The 20000-nt window shown below is 38.9% G+C and overlaps 1 protein-coding gene across 4 annotated transcripts; it reads right to left on the minus strand.

Annotated features, from left to right (window-relative positions):
• Nucleotides 1-1074: 1074 nt before the first annotated feature.
• BORA (BORA aurora kinase A activator) lies at nucleotides 1075-19913 on the minus strand. Of its 4 annotated transcripts, none has more exons than XM_072346533.1 (13): nucleotides 19825-19913; nucleotides 19118-19289; nucleotides 18432-18538; nucleotides 14494-14539; nucleotides 12899-12980; nucleotides 10554-10616; nucleotides 9748-9804; nucleotides 8390-8607; nucleotides 6808-6961; nucleotides 4983-5548; nucleotides 4643-4774; nucleotides 3169-3346; nucleotides 1075-1502 (listed from the first exon to the last, which is right to left on the minus strand). In XM_072346533.1, exons 2-13 carry the CDS (start codon nucleotides 19271-19273, stop codon nucleotides 1417-1419), a joined length of 1845 nt encoding a protein of 614 aa, XP_072202634.1. In that variant the 5' UTR covers nucleotides 19274-19289; nucleotides 19825-19913; the 3' UTR covers nucleotides 1075-1416. The 4 variants fall into 4 exon arrangements, with proteins under 4 accessions (XP_072202634.1, XP_072202627.1, XP_072202617.1 ...); XM_072346526.1 differs by having other exon boundaries at nucleotides 1287-1502; nucleotides 4983-5578; XM_072346516.1 differs by lacking the exon at nucleotides 19825-19913 and adding an exon at nucleotides 19718-19790 and having other exon boundaries at nucleotides 1287-1502; nucleotides 4983-5578.
• Between the last annotated feature and the right edge of the window lie 87 nt (nucleotides 19914-20000).

The raw sequence follows: 20000 nt of genomic DNA on the forward strand, positions 1-20000 counted from the left end.
TTTAGAGCAGATCACCAGCCTCCTTGCCTGACCACTTTTCACTGTACCCCAGAGCCCTCTCCCCAAACAATGCTGCAAGCTGTACCAAAGCACTAAACAAGTGAGGTATTGAAGGCAAGTCTTTATTCTGTTTTACTACTCAATTTACAACTGAAATTCGTGTTAATAGACTCTTGTTAAAAAAATAATTAATGTAAACAAGGACCGTTTTGTGCAACATGTGCCAACCAATGCATGAAGAACAACTACAGAAAGAGAACGGTCAAATGATAATTTGTACAGTAGGTTTCTTCTACAAAACAATTGTACCAAGCATATATGCAAGTTTTCATAAAATAATTCTGATCTAACTGAAGTCTGAAACAAGACAGAAGATAACATTTTACTGGGGCAAAGGAATGTCTGTAATTATTTCATACATACAATCATTTCTGGTGTTATCTTCCCCTTGCATTTAAGGGAATACTCATACATGGTGCAATCAGGCATCCTAGTGATGACGTTTATTTTTGTGTTTGTTTTAATCTGTAGTTACTTTAAAAACCTCTGATCATAGAATACAGCACTACCAAGAATCACAAGTTTTAATTAAAAGAAAACAAGTCTTAATCATACCTACTGTACAGTTCATAAACGGATTATGATATGGACAGCCCTGCTTCTTACCTATATTGATGAATACTATTATTTTTAGCGATCAGACTTAGAAAAATAAATCTTTTGCACATTCCAGAAATCTACAATTCACCACTTCAGCTCATTATTCTTAAAAATCATCATTAGAAATAGAAAAGACATAATAAATATATTTTAAATTGACAGTAAGTTGTCTTGCCTTTGAGCTTCAAACCTCATCGTCTGAGGCTCATTTTGAATGCCCTATTAAATATACTAATTTCCCAGATGTCCAACTTCATTCTTTATTAAAAATAAAATCCTCTAGAAGTTATCAATTCAGTGCAGTTCACCTTTTATCAGGGCACTGCTTCAAGTTTGTCAAGCAGCTCACTCAGGACATTAGGTTCAGTTAGTGATAGGTACACAGTACAGAACTATTTTGTTGGTTTTTTTTTTACTTCTATAACAATTTATTGTGTGTTGTGCTCACTGTTTAGAAACCTGAAAGCTTTTTATTATTATTATTATTATTATTGTTATTTTTTAATTGGATGTATTGATTTTGAAATGTAAGAACTAAATGTAAGAACCAAAATACTGTTTAATTGATGAAAGTTTTTCAGGAATTGTTCAGTTCATACAATGGCTGCACAGAAGTCCCAGTTCTAATACACTGCTTTGTAATGCTATGCAATTCTATTCATATTCACATTGAAATTTTAAAAATGTTTTCAGTCCCCTTAACACTTAGACGTGACCAACTATTTCAGGCTTAGTGCGCCAATAGCCGTGCATTTGTCACTTTGAGACAGGCCTTTCCGTGGGCTGCTGCTCAGAACTGGAAGCAGTATTTCCATCCAGCATCCTGGGATTGGTTATCCTCGCTACAAGGAGAAACACACACTACTTCAGCTGGAGCAACCACTGGAACAGGTTCTGAATAATCCACAAAGGTTTACTTCAGAGCTCTACAAATGCAGAAATTTCCGTATTTCCCTTACAGTATTTCTCTTTCATTCTCCTTTTTAGTCAGCAGAGCTGGAAGAACACCATACTTAAAAAGAAATTAATTTGAAAATAACCTTTTAAACAAATATAATCCAATTTAACTTAATTTCACTTGATAACACGAAAAGAGTTCTCAGCTTCCAGACTTCCTCATTCTATTACTGTTGTTCAGTGGTGGCTTTTTTTCCATTGAAGGTACCAGATTGTTTTAAACTAATACTTGTGGCAGAAATTGGCATACAGAAGTTACATTTCAAAATACTTAACTAAGTATTTTGGTCATTTCTGCAGCAGACACAGTACAATTGGGAAATAAATATAAGGAGAAAGTAAAACTATAGTTGTCTACTGCAGTAAGAAAGGCAGCACCATTCCCTTAAGGACATCCTAAGACCATTTAATCTTACAGCACTTTCTTTGTTCCTTTGAAAGGATGCTGGGAGCATCAGTTTGGACACAAGTGTTCTTACTAGACATTAGCTGAATCTGGTGATCATCTTCAACATCAGTAGTAATGCAGTTCTTAAGAAACACAATCATTTAATTGTGAAGTACCACGTAGTAAGTCTTAGTTAAGCATTTGGTACAGGTAACCAATGGATACATGCTTTTATAAGTAAGTTGTTTGATTAAAAGGAAGAGATTCAGTTTTCCTATAAAGGAATTTCTGCCACCTGTCCTTTTCCTTTATTTCAGTCAAACCAAGAGAAAAATCTGCTCAAAGAATGCAAAGGATTTTTTTGACACGAAGCTCATCTTATTACTAAAAGCAATTAAGATTTTTTAACTATGGAAAAAAAGGTACATTATTTCCATAACTGTAATGGAGTTTTCACACAGCTGTTCACAAGGAAAATGCGTGAAGGACTAGCGTGGCATTAAAATCAAAGCATCCATTTTTAACAGTTTGCAATCTATTGTAAAGCACATGCATATTCCTAATGAAAGTCACCAGCTGCGTTTGATTTCTTTTTAGACCGAGACTATGATCCTGTTCCTATATCCCTAGTCCTACTCCCACCACATCTCTATTTCATCTCTATCTGCATTCTTGGTACCAACATTCCTGTAGCCACGCAATAAATCTGCAAAGGAAGAAAGCAATTCAAATCAAGACTAACACTGCTTACTCTCTCTCCCAAAGAAAAATTTCCCTTGCATCTGTAGGAGTTTCACACATTTTGCAGCTCCCTCTTCAAGCTGAAGTTATACCCAGACTTTACAAAACAAGCCTCCGCAGAGAGGTAATGGGTAGGAAAAAAACCTCAATGATTTCTCTGTTCAGCCTCTTTAATTTTCAAAAGGATCACTTAATAACACCAATAGGTTTTGTTAACAAGTCCTAAAAAAAAATCACATTTGTTAAAAATTCCCCAAATATTAACCAATTTATTATGTTTTCATCAGGAAAAACAAAACAGTGTGTACAATCCAGGCAAATGAGATCATATATATATATATATATATATATATATATATATATATATATGTATAAGCATTTATTGGATAACACAATTTAAGTTCTCCATCAGAACTACATACCACTCGTGTGAAATCCCTGAATTTGATTTTCATTTTTATGTTTCCAGGTAGAAATGTTGCAACTTGCATTTTGACAAAATACTGTATGATGCGTTTTCACTTTATGGAAACAGGACTGCTTCTCTGGAGATTTTGCTCCCAGCAACTGATTGTCTTTGTGGTTTAAAACAGAACACTCCTAAGGTTTATAAGGAGAAAGTTTATTTTAAAACCATTTTTACTAAAAAAGACACCCAAAAATCAAGATCCAAACTTACTATGTGAAAATGTCGAGTTATAATTAGTACCTTGGCCTCCTACCTTCCCCTTTTGAGAAGAAGAAAGGAAGATTGTTCTCTCTGTACAAATCTTTGAGATATACTGTCAGCAAGAACTTCTTTAGACCACATAATGTTGTGTTTAAAGTTGGGCTTAATCAGGGTCAAGAAATGGAAAGCTTAGCCATGAGAGAAGCCAGTCAGTTGCATGGCACCACTGACTCTGTACAACAGGTTTGACAGAAGACAGTTGATTTTGAAGGATATATCTACACACAATTTATACCCAATTGGACGATTAGGATAAGACCTCAGAGTTAGCGGCTATTCTTAGAAGTTGGATTAAGAAAAATCCATCTGTTCTTCCTGTATGGACACAGTTATCCAAATCTTAACTGACCAGAGTCTAAAATTTGATGTAATTCATCTATGAAACTTCATCAGTCCACTCTCTACCATGGCAAAACAGCAGCTATTACCATATCAGATACAGGCTTGATAGGCTTGAGTATTTTATGACTGGTCACTACCGTCTCCCCTTCCATCAAAGACCATAAATCATGCTGAGCAGTTGACCATAAACTGAATTTATAAGACCACAGTTACTAAGTATGAGGAGATGACCTTTGTTTTTTCCTGCAAAGAAACCAGCCTTGCTTCCCAGTCTCTGGAAGAACTTCCCATTAATCACAAGATTAAGAGCTTGGGAGCATTGCTAGGCTTTTTGGTTTATTTCTTTTTCCTTGTAGTTACAAAGGTGAGCCATTACTTGGCTTGTAAGGCACACATTTAAATACAAGTTTTAAAAACGTGGCAATGGAAGAAAAAAATGCGGCAAGAACAGAAACGAGAGTAAAGGAGACTTCAGTGCACAATGCATCACAAGCCATGAGCAGCCTCACAGCCTACAGCTGTGCACATACCTCAGTTTCCTCTGAAACTCCTTTTGACTTTGTCATACAATACACTAATTTTATTGCCTTGTATTTTGTTACAATATTTGTCCTACTTGTTTTCAACATAGTTCTCAAGAGGATGCAGTATTACCATGCTGGTGCTTTTGCTGTTGTTTGGGTGCTTTTGTTTTGTTTGGTTGTTTTTTTTCCCCACTTAATTCCCCAAGACTCTTTTCTCTCAGGCTCCTTGAAACAACAAAGTAAGGAATGTATGCATTACATGCAAAGGAAATCACTTCTGCATGATAAGTCAACTCCTACCTTTGTTTTGGGAAGTTGAGATTTAGTCTGAAGTGCGTTTGTGTTCACATCATTTTCTCTGCAACTGTTTTCAGCCCCTGCAGCATCCATGATGCTGCTTCCACACATCTGGGTATTGTAGCCGCTGTCCACCTGAAATCAAGAAGCTGAATTTTAAAATTGAGCACAATTTACTACTAATAAAACCCCTCAGATTTTAAAATGCACGTAATTTGCATCTGATTAACACAACTTAATCTATGCTACGTTCATTTGGTGTGGCAAAAAATATGCAAGTGAATGGAAGATGTTCTGAACATTACATTGAGCTCAGTTTTACAGAGAAGCAAATTTTTTTTACCTGAATACTACTGTTGTCACATGGAATTGCACTACTTTCTGCAAGAGGCGACATGCACATGCGTGAGTTTTCAATACTGAAAGTAATCCCTGTCATAAAGCTGGTCATTGGTGCATTGCTACTGTCAACTGTTTCTTTTATCCAGGTGTTCTCTGATACTTCAGCTACATCAGCCATATCTACAGTATTATTTTCCTTCAAGCCTTCTATATCCTGATAGGATGACAGCCTTTGATGACAAGCTTCCGAATGATCTGGTGTAATAGACACTGTTGCTACGACGAGATGTGTACCAGGTACAAAAGTATCGCCATCTTGCTGACAGAAGTCTATTCCATTATCGATTTCTGGGAACCGTGCTTCTGCCGGAGAAGCATTTTCCTTGTCTTCATCCTCATCGTGATTTTCAACAGCAAACGGTATTCTAATGACAGAAGTTTGATACTGGGCAGTTCCTCTACATCCTCCAAGCCTCATAGGAGAACAGTTTTTAATTGGAGAACAACCATCTATATAAGGACTTCTTGTACTTGCGGGTGTCATTCTATTTGAGACAGAAGGAATATCTGGAGAGCAAAATGCAAGTTTTCTTTGGTCTGTCAGTAGTAAAAAGCCAAACAAACAAACAATGTTATTCCATTAGATGGGTTTATAAGTCATAGTCCTTAGAACAATTATAGCCAGCTACACAGTATTTCACAGAGCACAGCCACCTTGCTCCAAGGCCCTCAAAAACAATGATCGTGGTAAAGGAAACTTTTTAAATCCAAATTTTATCACATTTTTTTTCCCTATTACGTATTTTTCAAGCTATGCCATCAGCTGATGCCTTGCATTTTCAAACAGTGATGCTCTGTTCTGTTGACAGTACTGTGTGTGCAGGTTTCTTCTGTGGCTTTTTCAGAATTAATGAATGTAAATGCACACCATCTATAGGCACGTAAAATAACTTTCAGTAGCAATAAAATTGTCAAGAAAAAAAAAAATCAAACAAATGGGAAAATACCAATGCAATCCCTATAGATAACAAACTACTGAAATATTACAAGGCTCAAGGCAAAATCATGCATAAACATGGCTTAAGTCTTTCCAAGCAATAGATGAAAGATGAGTGGGGCAGATAATAGGGCAGAAGGAAGGAGTGCCATCCAGAAAGACCTTGAGAAATTCAAAAGGTGGGCCCATGTGAACCTAGTGAGGTTTAACAGAGAAAATCGTAAGGTTTTGTGCTTGGGCCAGGGTAATCCCATGCGTGCATACTGGGAGAACTCCTTGAGAATAGCTTTATGGCAGGGGACTTGGAACTCAATGATCCTTTAGTTCCCCCTTCCAACCCACATCATTCTATGATTGGATGCGTTTCTAGAGCAACAGCACAGATCTTGTTTCTTCACTTAAAAAAAAAAAAAAAGATAATCATTTTAAATAATCTTGACTGTCACATGACTTGAAAACTGAACCCAAACTTTGTCCAATTAAAATGCTTCAGTTTGGACCAAATCAAAGCTGCAACCTGACTTAGTTCAGGTTTAAACCCCCTCTTTACATTAAATTATTCCTTTCCAAAATTATTCATTAGATCTCTGTTCCTTTTTCAAAATAATATTATTTAGGGAACTGCATCTGCTTGCAAAAACCTATTGTTTCATACAATTAAGATATTTCACTGCCAAGAATGAAGTGTGCCATACAGAAGGAGACTGGTGTGCCAGGCTGTGTGCCTTTTTGACTCTGAACAGAAACAAATTCCACTAAGAGCAGACCTGCTCTAATAATCAAATTATGTATATCAAGAAAGAATAATACATACACAAGAAAACCATACCTGACAGTGGTGTATGCCTTATGTGAAAAGCAATAGGTGAAAAACTAGGAGAACCAATACGTGCAGGAGACCCTTCTGGAAATGAGGGACTTGTAATACTTCCCAAACTGTAAGTCCTTGCTCCTCCCTGAATAGGGCTGGATGAAAATTGACCCTTCAATAGCAACAAAAAAGTATATTTTTTATAATGTAGACTTAGACTAACATGCATAAGGTCAACTTAAAAACTTATTATGGCAGTACTGAGGAAATCTAATCTTAGAAGACAATGATCTCTATCTTAGCTTAACTTAGATATCCCAGTTGCAACTTTTCACTTTATGCCAAATAAATTGTTACATTACATCAACTAAGTTAGTACATTAATACAGTGGATATTACTAACAAGAAGCCTGAACAATAGTTAATTCTTTGCATAGTCAATTGCATCTCACTCATAGCATGACAGATGAAAGCTGACCACTGTTTATACTTAATAGAATCAATTTGAATTACTTAATGCACAAGCTGATAAAGTTTTCCTCAGGAAGAAAAAAATAAATAAAAATGAAAAAAAGAGACCTTGATTAAGAGCGTGGTACAAAGAAGAATCACCAAACAGCATAACTGTGTTGTTACCTCAGAGTAGGGTTCACTTAATTTAAGAAGCAGACATTACATTTTGTGTTCTAATATTTATCTGTTTATCTGAATTCACTGGTCAACGGATAGGGGAAAAGAGCACATCTGGCACTGTGTTCAGAGAACTATTTATAAGACAAGTTATTTCTTCCACCACAAATATTTATGAGGTACAAGGGATATAATTACATCCCCGCTCATATCAGCTAATATTTTAGACAGAGTTCATTGATTTAAATAGGTATTTTTTTCCATGTAAATGTATTTTATGAACAAACAGTTCAGTAGTTTATGTACCAAATCCTATATAATTTTCACAGCAAAAGGAAGTTAAAACATAATCCCTTCTACAGAGAATAGCAGCACAGCACCATATCGCCCTCTTCCAGTACCTGAAATGTGCTTACAGTGAGAGTGGCGCAAGTCTCTTCTCACTGGTGACAAGTGACAGGATGAGGGGAAATGGCCTCAAGTTGCACCAGGGCAAGTTTAGGTTGGATATTAGGAAACACTTCTTTACAGAAAGGGTAGTTAAATACTGGAATGGGCTCCCCAGGGAGGTGGTTGAATCGCCATTCCTGGATGTGTTTAAGAGCCATTTGGATGTGGTGCTCAGGGATATGATTTAGCAGAGAGTTGTTAGAGTTAGGGTACTATAGTTAGACTGCGGCTGGACTTGATGATCTTCAAGGTCTTTTCCAACCTGGGTAATTTTATGATTCTATGATATGTATTTTTTTATAATTAAAAATCAGTTGCATTCTCTGGAAGCTATTGTTCACATAAATTGTTCTGAAAGTGTAATTCAAAAAACACTGGCTTGATACTTACTCTCCTATAAAGCTTACTACAGAAATATGATTGCCTTGAGTTTGCCAGAAAGCAGAATGGGTACAGCCTGCTGTAATGAGTTTGTGCCAATGAAGTCACCTCCCAATTCATCCCCCATCTGGCTACTTACTGAACTAGATGTTTCCAGGGGGCTTCTGCACCGAACTGGAGATATATCTATTGAGCAGAGCACCCCAAGTGGCTGACTATTGCATGGATTATGCAGAGGGGGAGACAAACATTCAGATATGTTTCCATTTTCTTCCAAAAACAGCTTTCTTCTGAGTGATGAAGAGCTCAGATTCTCCTGAGATTGATCTGCAAATTCGTCAGTTCTGAAATATTCACCTAGAAATGAAGGGGGGGCAGTTCTTTTCAATAAGAATGGAAGAAAAACTTCCACTTTGAAGGCATACATTGCAAAAGTAAAACATTTAATTCAATTTACCAATACGGCAAGAAATTAAACTAGGGACTGGTTCCAAATGAACATTTGTTACCATACAACAAATCCACTGTCTACCACAGTTCCATTTCTGACTGTTTATTGTTTTAACTTGGAAGAATAGGTCGTTATACTGTAAAGGTAAGACAAGACCCTTTTTCAAGTCTCTCATGTGCTTTGATGGTCATAGACTCAGTCTGACATTAAAGCAGTTGAAGTTTACAGTAGAAGATCATATCAACAAAAACTCAGGTATCTAGCTCTATCCTAATTCTTTTTTTCTTGTAAGATAAGTTGTCATGAATTCATAATCTATTCATTGATGGAAGCATTTGTTAAGATCTTACACTAAAATACCTTGTATGGTTCTGTTAAATAAGTTCATAGCACAACCTCACAAATAATTTAACTGGCACAAATAGGGCGGTGAACTTCAATACTGGGATAGAAGCATGCAACCAAACACTCCTGAACTGCCTATTCACATACACAATCTGTAAGCACAGACCTTTCCTGACCTATTTCCTGCCTAAGAATACAACAGCAATTGCTTGAGATAATAGTTGTAATCAGACTTAATTTTGGACTACTCTCCCCCTCAGGGATTATGGCATTTTTGCCACCACGTAACTTCTAGTCATCGCAATCAATTTATTAAAAGGCACAAAATTACAGCATAGATTTGCCCAAGGCCAGGCTAGGCTAGGCGCCTCACTGACAGCAAGTTGTGAGTAAATTAGCTCTGCAAAGATAAGTAACCCCCTACTTGAAGGGTAAAAAATGCCTTCTCAGTAACTTTCTGGTATTTGATGTTTTTACTGTATTTCTAATTGACCTCCACATCCCTCCACTCTCAGCTTTATGCCCGCATTCTAATCACGTGAACTTCCTTAGGCATCCCATGCAACATGCAATAACTACTTTTAAAACCACTTAACATTCCCTTAAAATTCTCATTTGTACATTAAGCAAAAAACAAGACAAAAACACATCCTCTATTTAGGCATCTATAATTAAAGTTAGAAATTGTAACACATACGTACCTAGGATTTTCTCTAAATTAAAATCCACTGGCAAAGACAGTACTGTCTGACAGGCAGCTGCAATGAATTAAATCAACAAAATTGGCTTACAGTGATCTTTCAGTAAAACCGAAGACATAAAAATTTGCTTTTAAATTACATTGTGATTGAGCTATTTAGAAGTTACAGTTGCAATAAGGAAAACTGTTAATTAAGGCTAGGATTCTGATTTGGCAATGCTTTATATAGCATATTCAGGCCTAGAGATAAAATAGAAGGCTACAGCATAGAGGCCTCTGGAGAGTGATTCTTAACTGAAAAAAGAACTCTGATGAAAATGAGGATTGAAAATGAACTGGGAGAAAGATCAAAATACCCTGGAGAAAAAACTGCTCATCCAAAATGAGATAGCAGAAATCTTAAGACGTGTTTTCAGCTATTTATTTGGCAGAGAGAATAACCAAGATTCTCTTACTCAAAACACGTTAAAGCCTTCTCAAGACTGTAATTTTCCCCCAATTCTCCAAACTTATATGCAATATTCTTAATTCAGAATATAGTATACTTATATGTGGACCTGAGAAAAAAAATATGTATTCTACTGAGAATTTTTTGTAACTTCTGGAAAAACATATACCAAAATAGCAGAATTAAATTACTATAGGAAACAGACAGAAGTTAGTAGTAATATACTGTTCAAGAATAGTTATTTCTACATTAATATTAACAACAAAAAATTAATTCCCTTTTCAGATTAAATAGTCATAAAAAAGAGGTTATTAGACTTCAAAGAAAACCTGTAATTTCAGACAATGCTTTTTACTCACCATTGCTTTTCCCAGGCAAAGTTAACTGTCTTCCAATTGGAGAAATGTTATTTAGATCTATAGCTGTAAAACAGGTAAGAAATTTAAACATAAATTGCATGCAGCTTTGAAACATTGCAACATTAAGTTAGTGTACTTGATACAGAAGTGGTTGTGTAGTTGTATTAAGTCTTGGAAGAGATTAGAAAGGAACACACACAGAAAAAAGTTGGAATTGTAGCTGATGAACAGAATTCCAGCACCTGTCTGGAGGCTGTGTGAAGGAACATCAGCCTTGCCCAAAACTTTGTCCACTCCTCTACCTTGGATAGGCTGTTTTCACGCCAACACATCTGCAGAAAATCATGCAGTCTGGACTTGAAGACAAAAAAGAACAATCTACCACTCCATCCTTTGTGTACAGCTAAGGAACATTCAATCGTTTCATTTCATCACTCACTTTCCTAGATTAAGGATCGTGCCCTATGACCTTTACTCAATAATTGATTATTTGAAAATTGGCAACTAAAAATGCACCATCCACAAGGTGCATAATCAGCAAAATATCCTAACAGTTTATCCTTTGTCAAAACTTGCAAAAAAAAAAAATTAAAATAAAAATTAAGAATTTTCTGTCAAATGGTACTTCATAGCCAACACTTGTCCAGCTTGTGATTTGTTCACTACGCAATCTATTGGTTATGTATAAAACCTTACAACATAAATACTAAAACCAAGTAACAGCATATATTGAATAAATTTAGTAAAATGTACAATGCTACTTGCGCTGACAGTGAGAAAGCAGAGCACCAAGAGGACAACAGGAATGAACATGTCAAATAAAGCAAGAAATGGAACTCTGTTCCCGTGTATTGATACTGATGGGGGAAATCAGACAGAATATGGAAGAGATGATGAAGGATGACTTGGGGAACTACAGGCTGGTGAGCCTCACCTCTGTGCCTGGGAAGATTATAGAGCAGATCCTTCTGGTTACCATGTTAAGGTACACATGAGATGAAGAGGAGATCGGAGACAGCCAGCATGGCTTCACCAAGGGCAGATTGCACCTGACCAATCTGGTGGCCTTCTGTGATGGAGTGATGGCATCAGGGAACAAGGGAAGACAGTCCATCTAACTGGACTTCTGCAAAACCTTTGACACAGTCCCTCACCACATCCTTCTCTCTAAATGGAGAGGTGTGGATTTGAAGGATGGACTGTTCAGTGGATTAGGAATTGGCTGGCTGGACTCAGCCAAAGGGTTGTGATCAGTGGTTCTGCATCAGGGTGGAGGCTGGTCACAAGCAGTGTCCCTCAGGGGTCAGGCTTGGGACCAATGCCTTTCAACATCTTCATCAGTGACACAGACGATGGCATTGAGTGCACCCTCAGCAATCTGCAAATGAGCTGAGTTGTGAAGTCAATACATTGGAAGGAAGGGAAGCCATCCAGAGGGACCTGGACAGGCTGGAGGAGCGGGCCAATGTGAACCTAGTGAGGTTCACTAAGGCTAAGCGCAGGGTACTGCACTTGGGTCAGTGCAATCCCAGGTATTTATACAGACTGGGGGAAGATCTCCTTGAGAGCAGCTCTGTGGAGAGGGACCTGGGAGTCCTGGTGGATGAGAAGGTAGGCATGAACCAGCAGTGTGCACTTGCAGCCCGGAAGGCCAACTGTGTTCTGGGCTGCATTAAAAAAGGGCTGGCAAGCAGGGAGAGGAAAGTGATTATCCCCCTCAGCTCTTGTGAAGCCCAACTGGAGTTCTGCACCCAAGCCTGGGGCCACCAGTACAGGAATAATGTGGAGCTCTTGGAACATGTCCAGAGGGCCACTAAGATGATCAGAGAGCTGGAGCACTTCTCCTGTGATGAGAGGTTGAGGGAACTGGGCCTGTCTAGCTTGAAGAGAAGGCACCAGGGAGACCTCATTGTGGCATTCCAGTACTCAAAGGGAGCATATAAGTAAGAGGAGGAATGGCTGTTTATGAGAATGCAGAGTGATAGGACAATGGGGAATGGTTTTAAACTGAGACAGGGGAGGTGTAGGTTAAATATTAGGAGGAAGTTTTTTCACTTAGAGGGTGGTGAAGCTGGTTGAAGAAAGGTTAAGACAGGAAAAAAAGAATTAAGAACAGGGTCAAAAAAAGCACATAGAAAAAAAAAAAAGTAAGATTCTGGACTCATAAATGATATTCAAACTAAGAAAGCATTTGAAGAGAACTACTAGAAGTCCATCAGTTGTGCCATCTCTTAGCATTGCTTCTGGAAATATAAATTGAAGTTGGGGAAAAAAAATAAAACAGAGTACTGAATAATTTTTCCCAGCGCTGGTTAACTTTGAGTGGACAGATGAAAACTACTTACATTTTGTCGAATTAAACTGAGAAACTTGCTTGCCTTCATGTTCAGTCCAAGGAGAAGGAACTATGAGGCTCTTTGTGAAAAACTAGATTAGAAAAAACATACTAACATTTTTAAGAATCATGAACTCCCAACTTATATTTAGATTAGTATTCTGAATAAGAAAAAAAATAAGGCATATCTTTTTCTACTCACAAACCCGTACTTATGAGTTTTAACTCTGCCTCTTACATCTAAAATAATTCCATTATTTCAAGTCCATAAGCATTAAAGAGGAGCGATATGAAAAAGACCCTCATGTTCTGTAAGGCACATACCACCTCAGAACTTTCAGGCCTGCAGAATGAAAACTGTACAGAGGTTTCATTTAATACTAATTACTCATCCAAAAGTGCAAATGATCTCTATAGTACTTACTGCACACTACCATACTAGCAGAGCAGTTTAGCATAAGTCTTCTCAAATTTCAGTTTGAAAAATTGTTGTACTTTAATTACTGAACTATTCTGAAGAAGTATTGAAGGGATTCTGCATTAACAACAGAAAAAGTGGATGACCAAGGCTTTTTGGCAATATTTTAAATGCGCTTGGATAAACCAGCTAACAGTGAAATATATATGAGCACTGGCCCTTAGAGTTTGTTTTTTTTAGTTTGCTGTTATTTTTGTCAAACTAGAAGCCATACCTGCTATCACAGCTACATACACATGGCAAGTTCTGTTCTCACAACAGAAGTTAGACTTAACAAGAATTCTCAGCTTGAAAGATGCAGCTAGCTACCCACGGTATGAATGTTACCCATCAGAGACAGGGTTGCAGGCTGTTTTTGTACCTTATAATAAATCTTTTAAAAATGCAGATTTAAAGCAATAGAGTAGGTTAGGAAATACTGCTTCTCCTAAAGAGTGGTGAGGCACTGGAATGGGCTGCCCAGGGAGGTGGTGGAGTCACCAACCCTGGAGGTGTTCAAGGAACATTTGGATGTTGCGCTGAGGGACATGGTTTGGGGAGAACTATTGATGATGGGTGGATGGTTGGTGGTCTTTTCTAACCTTGGTGACTCTATGATTCTATGAGTATCTTGGACATAAACCAACTATGTAGCACCTTTCAGAATCATAAAACAGACAGAAAAAGTTACCAAGGTTTTGCTACATGCTTTTTTTTTTTCCTTTTTTTTTTTTTTTTTTTTTTTAAAGAAGTGAAAAAATCATAAATTGACCAACATTAACAATTCCTGGAGGGGAAAAATAAAAACACAAAAACAACCACACCATTCAACCATTATTTTAACCTCAAGTTACAATTATTTCTGGTTTACATTACAGCTCCATTCCCCTTAGCTTAACAACACCAAAGATGCAAAATCTGCTGTTTAAACATGTTTACAGGCATGTAAAAGAAGACAGAAAACAAAAGCTCATTCCAGCAATACTGCTGCAAGGGATTAGGATGCAAAAATTACTTTCTTACCACTCAGTAAAAGACTGTAGGCCTCTGGACTTTGAAGTTCTATAACCAACATGATTTATTTATTTATTTTAAGGCACACAGCTAAAATAAACCAACATTTTTTTAAGTACGGAAAGTTTTATTACCTCCTCAATTGCTTTTTGCCTCCTCTCTTCAGTCTCCTTATCAATTCTAAGGAACAACAACAAAAAGGTAATTAAATTACCAAAAATCACAATTGGAAAAAGAAAAAAAAAGTGAAGTTCAACCATGTTTGTAGACTGAAAGGTGATTACAGTGAGAGGGGGACTGGTCTCACTGGTGAAAGGACAAGGAGAAACAGCCTCAAGTTGCACTAAGAGAGGTTTAGGTTGGATATCAGGAAAAACATCCTTACAGAAAGGGTTGTTAAGCACTCGAATAGGCTCCCCAGGGAGGTGGTTGATTCACCATCCCTGGATGTGTTTAAACCTGTTTGGATGTGGTGTTCAGAGACATGATTTAGCAGAGAGTTGTTAGGGTAGTGTGGTTAGGTCATGGTAGGGATTTATGATCTTTAACATCTTTTCCAATCTGAGCAATTCTATGATTTGAGGAAAAACATGATAAATAAAACTGAACCCTGTCTTAAAATATTTTAGTTACAAGCAATGAACTCATACCATAAACTTAGAAACAGACCAGCACTTACAATTTCTAAGTAGTGATTCACCATCCCATTTACACCTTGCACTAGCAAGCTTTTCAGCAGAACAAAAAGTCAATAATAATTGATTTTCCAAAATAATCCATCTAATTATGTTGAATTTTTCAGATAAATACCATTTACTGCTGAAGTTGCCATGAAATTAAGCTTACAAAATCAGAAGGGTTTGTATTTACTTCAGCCATTTCCAAATGATGTATCACGCTCTACATTTCTACTTACTTTATGGTCACATTCAAATCTTACTTTCAGGGCTTTTTTTAAATAAGCTTCAAAAAGATTACAATGAACGCTCATTATCTTAGGAAGATTAATCACATAATACTTTCATGTATAATTGGTATCCCTGAGTACATCCCTGAGTACATCACTTCAGGAATCAGTCAGATAACAGAGATTACTTGCCACACCAACACGTCCATGTATACCTGTACATAAAATTTCTCATAGCCCTCTTTGGTGGGAATCAGACCTCGAACAGATCTGCAATACTTTGAAATGCTATCTTCAGTTATGTTGGATGATGCTGAAGACGCTATGAATGACAGTTCAATGAAGACACTTGCCCCAAATTCCACCATCATACTAAAAGAACATGCATACAGTCAGTGTTTATGCACAGTGGATCACGATTAATAAGCATCTCTACAAGCCAGATTTCAAAGGAGAAACAGTGAAACTGGGAATAACATCTCCTACTACAAGTGCTGGCTGGTGCAGCAGATGGGATGGATTTTCTTTAGTGCATAACTGCAGAAAAATAAAATGAAGATGCCATTGTGTATTCAGCAAGAATAATACTGAGCCAGACTTGCACACAACTTCAAGAAACAGACCACAATATGCAGCACACAAAACAGAATGGATTTTTCCTTTTTAAGCAATATTTAAAACAACTTATCATCCAGCTTAGAAACATTTGACTTTTAAGGTCAGAACTTAAAAAGGAAAGTTCCTGTTCAGGACTGTGTCAAATTCATTGTCAGTCAATTTTTGATACGCCTACTACTTCTCTTTGACAGAAAAAGGTGCTTCTAATCACTCTACAAACAAAGCAATAGGCATATAGCATAGATGGTCAGTTCACAAAAATCAGTAATATTGCACAAATCTAAGTCTACACAGGATGCATATTCGGACTTTGCAAAGCGCTTTGTAGCTCTCACACTGCTGTTACCCAATGTTCCCATTACATAATGGAGAAATACCAGTTGAAAATATTCACCAAATTCCTTATGCTTGTGATTACTTGCAGCTGCAAATAAGCATTATTAAAATCAAGCATACAATCTGTGCAACATTACACAGGTTTCAAAAAGTCAGTTTTTTCATCTGGCAGGTTTAATGCCAAGAACTGTATTTATGACACTCTTCAGTTCCCATAAAGCAGTATTTATGCTATGTACCTTAAAATGAGTCACCATGCAGTTTTATATGCTTAGAATCATAAAATTACCCAGGTTGGAAAAGACCTTGAAGATCAAGTCCAACTGCAGCCTAACCATAGCACCCTAACAACCCTCTGCGAAACCATATCCCTGAGCACCACATCCAAACGGCTCTTAAAAACATCCAGGGATGGCAATTCAACCACCTCCCTGGGGAGCCTATTCCAGTACTTAACTACCTTTTCTGTATCAAGAAGTGTTACCTAACATCCAACCTAAGCTTGCCCTGGCGCAACTTGAGGCCATTTCCCCTCGTCCTGTCATCTGTCACCACTGAGAAGAGACCTGCCCCACTCTCACTGTAAGCACCTTTCAGGTACTGGAAGAGCGCGATAAGGTCTCCCCTCAGCCTCCTTTTCCCCAGACTAAACAGCCCCAGCTTCCTTAGCCTCTCCTCGTAGGGCTGATTCTCCAAGCCCTTCATGAGCCTTGTTGCCCTTCTCTGGACTTGCTCCAGTACCTCCATGTCTTTCCTGTGCTGAGGTGCCCAAAACTGGACACAGTACTCGAGGTGAGGCCTCACCAATGCCGAGTACAGGAGCAGGATGACTTCCCTAGCACTGCTCACCACACCATTCCTAATACAAGCCAGGATGCCATTGACATTTATGCCATTTTTTTTTTGCCATTAGACTTCTATGCATTCAATCACGTACTCAGATATAACCTCATCTGTCTGTATGACACTGAAATAGGCAGCCATGGCCACAGCACATCTGGACAGACTGAACACAGCAGGTATGAAGTAATGGGGCAGACTGAAATGACCCACTGAGACAACACGTTTATGTTTCAAATACAACAGTGAGTGAATCCTCATGAACATCTTTGATAAATCCCTTGTAGAAGGCCCCATTGGAGCTGCACACTTCCACCATTAGCTCCCCCATGTTGCGAGCACAAAGATTGAGGGAACTGGGTTTGTTTAGCTTGGAGAAGAGAAGGCTCTGGGGAGGAAGAACGCCTGTTTACATCGGTGGACACTGATAGAACAAGGGGGAATGGTTTTAAACTGAGACAGGGGAGGTTTAGGTTAGATATTAGGAGGATATTTCACTTAGAGGGTGGTGAAGCACTGGAACAGGTTGCCCAAGGAGGCTGTGGATGCCCCATCCCTGGAGGCACTCAAGGCCAGGCTGGATGTGGTTCAGGGCAGCCTGGTCTGGTGGTTGGCAACCTTATACATAGCAGGGGGGTAGAAACTAGATGATCATTGTGGTCCTTTTCAACCCAGACCATTCTATGATTCATTCTATGATTCTATGTCTATTGGCCACAGCACTAATCATCAGCTGAACTGTCACCTAAGGTGCATTAGTGTCAAATACCATCCCTCAATAAAATCCATGACTACTACCAAGCCTGTTTTACTTCAGTCATTTGCTGTACCCATAGAAAGACTCAAAGAAAGGACAGTTGAGATAAAGACCCTCAAATTACTTTAAGCAACTAGTAGTCTTCTCAAAGAGAGCAAGATTATTGGCCTTTCCTCCCTTACGTTAATTCCAGCCTGTACCTTTCAAATAGTACTGCCTTCGCCAGCTCTATCCTTCTGCAGGCGTCCCAAAGACACTTATGCTTCATAAGTCCCAATACTGTACAATCCAAGAAGATAAATAGTGTTGTGACAAGAAGAAGGAGACACAGCCAGATAACAGTTATTGGCAAGGCATTTTTCTTGCTTCTGCTGACTGCTGTATCTGGCTGCCCTCCAAACTGCAACCAGATAGATCTGCAGTTCTTAAAATGAAAAAACAGCAACCCAGAAGTGGCCTCATTTAAATATTATATTCACATCAGGAACAAGAACATGTATGTTGAAAAACCTGAATGGAAGTTCTTTAACTATGTAAGAAATATCACTAAAGCAAATGAACAGTGTTCTGCTATTCAAGCTAAGTTAACAGCATAAGGACAGATGGTAAGTTACCTAGCGTGACTCAAATACATTGCTTGGCGTCGGATATCTTCTGAGTCAATTTCCACAGGATTTATCAGAGCAAGCTGATCAATAGACCACCTAAATTTTCCCGGTGTCTAAAAAAAAAAAGAAGCGGACACATGAATACTTGCTGGTCTGAAAAAGTTTTTTAAAAAAGGCAACTAATTCAGACTTTTTTGTTTTGATGGTGGAATTAAAATTAATTATGAGAGAACATTATGTGAAGGAATACTACTAGCAATTACTATCTGAGGTGCCACATTATTCCTCCTCCATTTCTGAGAACAGGCCTACTACAGATCTGAAACATGAGATAAAGTTTAGTTGCTTCTCCGTGGCCACAATGAAAACTGTGGCTCCCTGAAAGTACTTCAATCATCATCCAAGCCAGGATATCTAAATAATAAAGCAACCTTCCTTTTACTTCACATTTCAAAGGAGACAGAGGACAGCCTAGAAGGAGGCCGCAAAGGGCACTGTCAGGCATGGTTCACATAATCCAGTTTGGGAATAAAGCAGTCTCATTCATTTAGGCAACACTTCAGTACAAAATAAATGAAAGAATCACAAAACAGCCCAAGTTCTTTGGGTTCGCATGCACTAAATCAAGTAAATACACTGTGTTACGTGTTTCAAAGTATCGGCACTACACAGAACAGAAGATGAGCTCTTACAGATGAAGATTTTGTTGATTTGAAGACGGAAGGACTGGAGACAATTTGCTCCTGAAGGGTGCAGTAATCGTTGGGGCTTTCAAAAGGATTCAGAACTGTGACCCGCCCGGGAGTTTCGGGGCTGATCTGCATTTGGGCTTCTTCTGTATCGCCCATAGCAGTAAAGCTGTGCCTGGGGAAGAGAAAGAGAAGGAAATGAGAAGGGAGGAAATTACCGTTCTGACTCGTTAGGGTCATCCTAAAAACTTCAGCAGATGACCGGTCATTCAGAAGAGACAGAAAACTCTTAATGGCAAAGCAGATTTTGGCTTGGACGAGCGAGAAACCGATAAACGAGGCTGGTATAAAGACAAAGCTTAGAAAGCCAAGCCAAAGGAAACGAGATACTGGAAACGCGATTGCAGAAACCAGCATGGAGGAAACTCAATCGCGTTCGTGTCAGAAGCTCGCGGACCGAACGGCGGCACGGCGGGGCCTCAGAGGAGCTGTCAGCAGCAGGGGGTGCTCCGCTACGAGGCGGCCCCGCGCTCCTCGCAGGCCAAGGAGCGCACACAGCGAGGAGCGAAGGGCTGAAGCCCCGTGTTCACGGGACAGCCGTACCAAGGGCCGTCTCCCCACCGCTCCTCAGGCCCAGCCAGCCCGCTCGAGGCCCCGCTCCCCGCACCAACACCGCACCGCCGAGCCGCCGCCGCGATGCGCACTCATACCCGATTCCAATCAAAACTGCCCGCCTCCGCCGAGCCGGGCGGCTCTTTAACCACCTCCCGCCCCTTCCCGGATTCTGCCCAATCAACGAGCGCCGCGGCCGCCAGCGAACCAATCGTAGGCTCCCCTCCGTTCACGAACGGGCCAATCGCCCGGAGAGCCGCTGCACAAATTCGAA

Source organism: Excalfactoria chinensis, chromosome 1, assembly GCF_039878825.1.
Source record: "Excalfactoria chinensis isolate bCotChi1 chromosome 1, bCotChi1.hap2, whole genome shotgun sequence".
Lineage (NCBI taxonomy): Eukaryota > Metazoa > Chordata > Aves > Galliformes > Phasianidae > Excalfactoria > Excalfactoria chinensis.

What these genes read in the sequence shown, in the direction of transcription:
- BORA (XM_072346526.1), bottom strand. Translation starts at nt 19,273, where the DNA reads ATGGGCGATACAGAAGAAGCCCAAATGCAGATCAGCCCCGAAACTCCC. An exon ending in CCCTGGAAACATCTAGTTCA is followed by an intron (nt 6,962 to 8,389) that starts GTAAGTAGCCAG and finishes TTGCTATTGAAG; the next exon opens with GGTCAATTTTCATCCAGCCC. An exon ending in GTGACAACAGTAGTATTCAG is followed by an intron (nt 4,775 to 4,982) that starts GTAAAAAAAATT and finishes TCTTGATTTCAG; the next exon opens with GTGGACAGCGGCTACAATAC.